At 45.2% G+C, this 7,621-nt stretch overlaps 1 protein-coding gene and 1 long non-coding RNA gene across 2 annotated transcripts in view; one reads left to right on the top strand and one right to left on the bottom strand.

Moving 5' to 3' along the window:
- LOC112488499 (uncharacterized) overlaps positions 1-1,304 on the bottom strand; it is a 16,088-nt gene extending 14,784 nt beyond the window's left edge. Inside the window, exon 1 of the long non-coding RNA XR_003052602.1 lies at positions 1,266-1,304. This is a non-coding gene — a long non-coding RNA (uncharacterized LOC112488499). The remainder of the gene's footprint in view (positions 1-1,265) is intronic.
- Positions 1-7,574, top strand: part of LOC112488487 (microtubule-actin cross-linking factor 1-like) — a 51,516-nt gene extending 43,942 nt beyond the window's left edge. Inside the window, exons 3-8 of the mRNA XM_025064978.1 lie at positions 4,058-4,119; positions 5,420-5,509; positions 5,668-5,772; positions 6,649-6,726; positions 6,899-6,991; positions 7,098-7,574. Of these exons, the coding sequence (XP_024920746.1) occupies positions 4,058-4,119; positions 5,420-5,509; positions 5,668-5,772; positions 6,649-6,726; positions 6,899-6,991; positions 7,098-7,127 (458 nt within the window). The 3' untranslated portion in view covers positions 7,128-7,574. The remainder of the gene's footprint in view (positions 1-4,057; positions 4,120-5,419; positions 5,510-5,667; positions 5,773-6,648; positions 6,727-6,898; positions 6,992-7,097) is intronic.
- Positions 7,575-7,621: the final 47 nt, after the last annotated feature.

The following is a 7,621-nucleotide window of genomic DNA, read 5'->3' as shown; positions in this document are numbered from 1 at the left end:
AGGGGGTGCTGTAGTTTGAACATTGAGGACAAGAGTTTGTTGCTGTTCATACAGAGTTTTATAGAAATCACAACTGCGGCATTTCTGTTACCCTACTGCCCCCTGTTGGGCCTATATGCTATCACTGTTAGCCACAAACATCCTGAGGTTTTTTTTTTAATCGCTCTGTGTTGAAACCAAAATAATTAAGGTAATAATTTAGTTGAATATTTATGATTTGTGGATAATTTTTTTTTGTCAATTCTTGTTGACTTTGACCTTAAATGTTCAAAAACACGGAGGAGGAAAATATGTGTGTTTGAATCCTGGACTCCTGCAGAGACGACGTCCAGCTCCTCCACGACTCCACTGTGTCTGTGGTCTGGAAACACTGACAGAGAGAGAGAGAGAGAGAGAGAGAGGGAGAGAGACCACAACTGGCTGCAATGAGTCAGTGAATCTGAGGTGAGGGAGAATCAAACGAGGAGGAAGCGACGAGGCCAAGAGGCAGGGAGGGAGGGAGGAGGCAGAGTGTCGTCGTTTTTAGACAGAGGGAGGAGCTTCACTGCCTCTGAGGCTCACACGTGTGTGTGTGTGTGTGTGTGTGTCGGGGAGAGCAACTGTTATTGAGAAAGAGAGAGAACGGCCAGCTGCTGGCTGAAGAGAGGACGACACCACAACAACGACCACGACGAGGAGGAGGAGGACGAGGAGGAGGAGGAGGAGGAGTGACTCCTCAGACTGGTCCTACCTGCCGGCATTTCTCCTCTCTCTCTCTCTCTCTCTCTCACCCAGTCACTGCGTGCAGCGTGGAGCTGTGGAGACGTGGACACGAGGACGTGTCTCCTCTCCTTCCCGTCCTATAATTATCCGACTCCTGGATTAGACTCAGATGAAGCTCTGATTACACAGACTGGGATTATACAGGAAGATGTGGTCGGATTACAGGGACGAGAGTCACCTCAACGCTCACCTGTACTCACTCATGTGCTGTGCAGGTCGGTGTGTGTGTCTGTGTGTGTGTCTGTGTGTGTCTCTGTGTGTGTTTGCACCACGTGTTTGAAGAAGTTCCTGTTTTGGTGACAGATTTGGACGAATGTGGGTCGATCCATTCAACATGGTCGTTCAGAGAGACAGAGAGTGTGTGTGTGTGAGAGAGAGAGTGTGTGTGATTGTTGTTTGTGTTGACAGCATGGAAAGGGGGGGGTGTGTCCTTTCTAAACAATGCCCTCCTCTGTGAATGAATGAGCGCCTTCTGTGACTGACACGCACACACACACATACACCACACACACACACACACACACACACACACACACACACACCTTTTCTATTTCCATGGTTGACAACATTTTTATTTTTTATTTTATAAAACACACACCTTTTCTATTTCCATGGTTGGCAACATTTTTAGTTTTTATTTTTTTATAAAAATATTTTTCCAAACTCTGCAACCTCTTGACCTCTTGACCTCTTGATGATTTGTTGCCTTTTCTCTGCTAACTCTTGATGCTTTATTTATTATTGTTTACCTTTTTGCTACGCTAACAACGCTAGCCTCTCAGTTACTCACATTTACCAGTTTGATACTGATCCACCCAATGTTTAAAAAAACAAACAAATCCCTAGTAAAACTGTGTAACACGGTGTGACTCATCCAGCAGACACGTGTGACAGGCTAGCTAACGTCATCGCTAACGTGGTGCCAAAAGAAAAACAGTGACGACGTCCCTGATACTGACCACATCATCCTAGATTAGAGCAGAGATTAGGATTAGGATTAATCTGTCACTACAGATGTGTGTGTGTGTGTGTGTGTGAGAATGTGTGCACGTCTGGGCTAACAAGCTCAGCTTCTCTGTCAGGTTTCTGTCTGGAGTCTGAAGGCGTGTTGTTGAAGCCATGAAACTATTTTCTAACTCTTCAGTTATGCATGTTGAAATATGTGTTCTCAACTCAGGGGCGTGGCCTCGGAGTGGACTCACAAGTTACACTGTGTGTGTATGTGTGTGTGTGTAGAAGAGATAGATAAGAGGAAGTGACCTCGTCCCTCGTGGCTTCACCATAGCAGCAGATAAACAAATGGCAGGAAGTGATTGCACCTGCTGCAGGATGCTGACTCCTGATTGGCTCAGGCAGAATCTGGAGGGAAATCCCTTTTGTGTCTGTGTGTGTGAGAAACTGTGTTATCTTATCACCTTTCTTTCTCTCACACACACACACTTGTGTTTGTCAGCGTTGGTTGGTTGAAGGTTAACAGACGCTGAGTTGGTATTTGAAATATTTCAGCAAATATTTCAGTGTTTCAACATTGAATTCTTAACATCACATCAAGTACTTTGTCAAGTATTTCTAGTAGTTCAAGTATTTTTATTGCAAATTTAAATTGTGTTTATATACATATATGGACATATATGTATATACTGTATATGTGTGTATATATATTATATGAAGTATTTATATATTATTAGAATTAAAGAGAATGTTAGCGTTCTCATATTTGACCAGTGTTTCAGTGAGTTGACGTTTTGCTCCGACACCTACCTCACGGCAGCGACTGGAGGATTATCTTTAATCCCAGAATGACTCCCAGAGTGTCGGCTGTCAGAGAGCGACAGTTGGACACTGAGTGACCGACACTGAGTGACCGACCGGCCCAGTGCGTCGGTCACTCAGGAATGGACACTTGAAGATAGACAGGGTGCAGATAAAGAGTCCCAGTCACAGAGGGAGAGAGGCTCGGTGTGGGTGAGGAGGAAACAGCAGGAGGAAGAAGAGGAGCCAAGATAAGACAGTTGTGGCTCAACATCAGGCTCTATTCCTGTCCTGGCTTGAGAATGGCAGGACGTTGGAGAAACGGTGGAGAACAGAGGTTCTCAAGCAGTGGCCCGCGGGCTGGACGTGGACCATGAGATGAACGCGTGAAAGGAATCTGTTTTCATTTCCTTCACTGTGTGTTTGATCAACATTGGTCTAAATATGTGTTTATAGACTGACCATAATGACTCGACCTTTGACCTGTTGAAATATGTCTTTAAGATTTGAAATTGACAAACCCTGGTTCAGAGTGAGGCCCTGTCCTGCCTGTGGTTCAGTGGGTTGTAGGTTTGATTCCACCAGGTCCAAAGTCCCAGTCTGGGAGTTGAACCTGGGACTCTCCGGTCCATGTGGCCACACGTCCGTGGTCCGTGAGACTCGTGTTTGATTTCTGCAGTCGGCCGGCTGCAGGTTCAAACGCTGCCTTGCTTCGTTGGTTTCACGGCTGTGTGTACTCAGTGTGATGTCATCGCAGTAAAACAGACCTGAAGAGGTTTTTATCACTGGGAGGAACAGGAAGTTCCTTCTGTTTGACTTTCCTTCAGACGGTGGACGACTTTATCAGATAAGAACCGCTGAAGGAACCGCGGCTCCACAGTAGAACCTTCACAGACATTCAGGGTTAGAACTGCAGTTCTCCAAAAACCATAAAAACAAGGTCAAAGCTGCACCTCTAGGGGGCCACTCCCCCCATTTTGAGAACCAATGTGTTTGTAAAAGTGCATGAAAAACAGTTTTTTTTATGGTATTGTATGTGTAGTATAAATACTTTGAATTATAAATTAAGGGTAGATGAAATGGTTGTTGACATCAGGTCAAAGGTCAGTTGTGAGGGATTTGATTTGAGGACCAGGAGCGACCCCCAGGCTGTGGGTTTGACACCCCTGAGCGAAAATTAAAGGGGCATTAGACGTTGGGGGGAATGAGCTGGTGAATGTTGTTCCTCCATGGGATGGACCAGTGTCCCCGTCCTGTCCTGATGTCCCTGTCCTGATGTCCCCGTCCTGTCCTCATGTCACCTGTCGTTGGCTCCAGTCCCCGTCACCACAGTTAATTGGATGAACAGTGTTCCATCAGGAGGAGGAAACTCAGTCTCATCTGTTTCAGTTCAGCGTTGACTTGTTTACCTGTTGACTTGTTCACTCGTTGACTCGTTCACTCGTTGACTCGTTCACTCGTTGACCCGTCAGCTCCCGCTCACTGTATGTCCGTATGATGACCCGACCTCTGACCTTTTCGTTCTGTTGTGTCCTTCCTGCAGATGAGAGGGACCGGGTCCAGAAGAAGACCTTCACCAAGTGGGTCAACAAGCATCTCATCAAGGTGGGTGTCTCTGTGTCTTTACAGTCTGGACATGTGATGACCTTTGACCTTTGAAATGGGAGCGGTTCTTTAGACATTTGTAGAAGAAAAGCTAATAGAAGGTGTGACGTCTGTCCAGGGTGAGTGAACGTTTTGACCCTCAGTCTCAGGGCGGACCAAAATATGAAATATAAAATGCATTAAATATAATGGACGGTAATATATAATATATAATAAAATATATATCGTTGAGGACAAAAAAAAAAACTCCACGTCTGAGAACAGGAACAACTGAAATCCACCAACTTTTTTTTATGGATTTCATGATCAATCACAACCACAATCAATCACGATTAATTGCGATTAGTCGACAGCCGCCCTGCGATTAATCGGTGAAAACTCCAGCACACCTGCGTCAGTCTACGGTGATGAAACTTCAAACGGTGTCTGACTGTCTCAGTGACTGACTCAGGAGAGGGGAATGATGGGTATCTGTGTCACATGACCCCATAACTGCGGAGCGACTGTGACGAGTGGCGCGGCGTCTGAAACTGTATCTGAGCCGACGAACGCCGCAGCAGCTGCGAATGTAGGTCAGAGATGGAAGGACACGGACGGCGGAACTGTCTCACTGGCATCACTGTGATCACTGTGTTTACTGTGATGGCTGTGAGAACAGTGATTACTGTGATTACTATGATTACTGTGATAACAAACAAGGAAACATAAAAAAGGTACAATGACAGAACAAAGGTGAAAAACATTAGCCTGAAAACTAGCGTGAATGCTAAACAATAGTGCTAACATAAACAAACCCAGAGATCAGCTCCAACAAAGTGAACGTTAATGTTAATATTATTTTATTCGTATTGTGACCTCAGACGTCTGATGATGATGATGATGATGCAGCGTTAGATGGTCCTTCATCAGAGTGAAAATGAGACCAAATCATCGTCATCATCATCACTTCCACATCAGTGTTAGATTTCGAGTCACTTCCTGTCCTCTCACTATCACATCAGATTCATCAGCTCCTCTCTGAATGTGTCACAAGGGGGCGAGAGTGAGACAGTGATAGGAGGGATGATGATGATGAAGATGTTATTAATTGTCTCAGATGGTTCTAGATCAGAACCTGGTGATAAAACAAAATAAAAACCAAACGTGTCACAGACCAGTCTGAACTGGTTTGTCCGAGGACGTTTTTTTTTTTTCTTAGACCCACAGTTTGATTCGCACTCTGGTGGAAAGATGATGGTGATTCATCAGTGTTGACTCAACTCTTGCCTTTGTTTCCTTCTCTGCCTCCTTGATTCCTCAGGTGAGGAAACACATCACCGACCTGTACGAGGACCTGAGGGACGGACACAACCTGATCTCCTTACTGGAGGTCCTCTCTGGAGTCACTCTGGTACACAGTCTTCACAAGCTTTTTTTTAAAACTTTTTTAACTGCTCCCTCTTTTCCTCAGTCAAGTCTTCACTCTGTCCTCATCCACCAAAAAATCTCACCACCCATCTCCTCTGTCCTCCTCCTCCTCTGTCCTCCTCTGTCCTCCTCTTACATCAGCTTCAGAAAAGCGGCCCTCCTCAGAAGAGGTCGTACGCCTCGCGGGCTCCTCCTCTCATCCTCCTCCGAGGAGAGGATGAGGAGGAGGAGGAAGGAGCTCAGGGAGTACGTCTGAGTGCCGACACTTTGTTTGATAGCCTCAGTTTTTGCCTCCACCCAGCAGGTGGAGCTGTGAGGCTGCATGAGTGTGGAGTGCTGTGTCACTGACTGTGTTCTGGCTTCACACGGTACCGATGCCAACGGTTCTGTTGTTGGGTGACAGCATCAGAACATAACCACGTCTGGTGCTTTTACTGTTTCAACTTCACACACACAAAAAAAGAAAAACATAAAAAACAAAACTACAGCTTTAAAAATTCCATCATGGAATTAAAGAAAAATGAAGTGAACCTTTGTTTTTCACAGATATGTTTTCACTCAACGATTGTTCTTCTCTGCTGCTCCGCATGTGTTTGCAATGTAAAAAAAAAAAATCAGTAGCATTAGCTGCTGTAGCCTGTTAGCCTGTTAGCTCATTTAAATCTTAACTTCAAGGTTTATTTGACACTAATGGAAAAACACATAAATTATTACTTTATTAGGAGTAAAAATATTATTATGAAATATTATTGATATTGACATTAATAAAAAAATCAGTTCATAGTTTTAACTCAGTGACGTAAAATTAGTTTTCTCTCCTACGATGTTTTCTTTTCTCTCCTTCATTTTGTGCTGATTTAACAACTAACACGAGTGACTGCAGTGAAACTGTTTTTGTTTTTTTTCATGGTGTGACGATCACCGTTGTGAGATGTTATACACATGGCGACAGCGCCACCCAGAGGATCGTTTCACCAAACACAGGCTGCACTGCTGGGTTTATTTCACACTGCTGCTGCCGCTGCTGCTGCTGCTTCTCTGCCTGCGTCACTGACGTCACGGTTTTGTTTTTATTCATTTTTTCTCTCTTTTTTTTTTTCTTCTTATTTTTCTCGACTGCAGCCCAGAGAAAAGGGGAGGATGAGGTTCCACCGACTACAGAACGTCCAGATCGCACTGGACTTCCTCAAACAGAGACAGGTGAGAGAGACAGACAGGTGTCCAGCCATTGGTTCAAATACTGTGTCCTGATTGGTTCTCTTTTCGTCTGGACATTTTTAAATGTTAACATACTGTGTCCTGATTGGTTGTCTTTTCATATGGACATTTTTAAATGTTAACGTTGGGTTTTTTTTTTTGGCTTTAATTCCAGGTCAAACTTGTAAATATCAGGAATGATGACATCACAGACGGGAATCCCAAACTGACGCTAGGTCTCATCTGGACCATCATCCTTCACTTCCAGGTCTGTGTGCAGCTCTGCTTGTTACTGGTTCATACGTGGCCGTGTGGGCGGGACATCAGCGTCCTTCAAATCTGTTTATTTTTTTTTTTTACAAATTCTACACTAGGTGGTGCCATATATGCAGTTACTATTTTGACCACTACATGGTGCTGTGATTTGACCTCTCTAAGTTGACATTGCCACGGTGGTTGGTTGCCATGGAAATAGTAGTTCATGCCACCATGGCGACGGCTTGGGTGACTCAGCAGAACAGGCTGCTGCGGAGTGTGCAGTGGGAGGACAGAGTCAGAGGACGGGGGTCCTGGGGGACAGAGAGACAGAATGAGGACGGAGGACGGCTGCAGGAGACCTGGATTTAAGAAGAGGGTGGGGTGGGGTGAGGGTGGGGGGTGAGGGAGGGAGTGAGCCTGAGTTGACAGGGTTCAACAGATGATGACAGTTCTACATTAGAGCTGCAGTGAGAAAACCCCAGTGGCAGATCAGTGTTACTGCAGTCTGTGAAATGACTGTCAGTCCATCAGACCCACGTCAGACCTCAGCTATTTAACACCCTGACCCCACCCTGACCCCACCCTGACCCCACCCTGACGGAGGTTGTCTGGAAGCTCGGTCACACACCTCCTTAGAAAG

This window comes from Cynoglossus semilaevis, chromosome 18, assembly GCF_000523025.1.
Source record: "Cynoglossus semilaevis isolate Cse_v1.0 chromosome 18, Cse_v1.0, whole genome shotgun sequence".
Classification (NCBI taxonomy): domain Eukaryota; kingdom Metazoa; phylum Chordata; class Actinopteri; order Pleuronectiformes; family Cynoglossidae; genus Cynoglossus; species Cynoglossus semilaevis.
The sequence above is the reverse complement of the archived record's forward strand: the minus strand, read 5'-3'. Positions and strand labels throughout refer to the sequence as shown.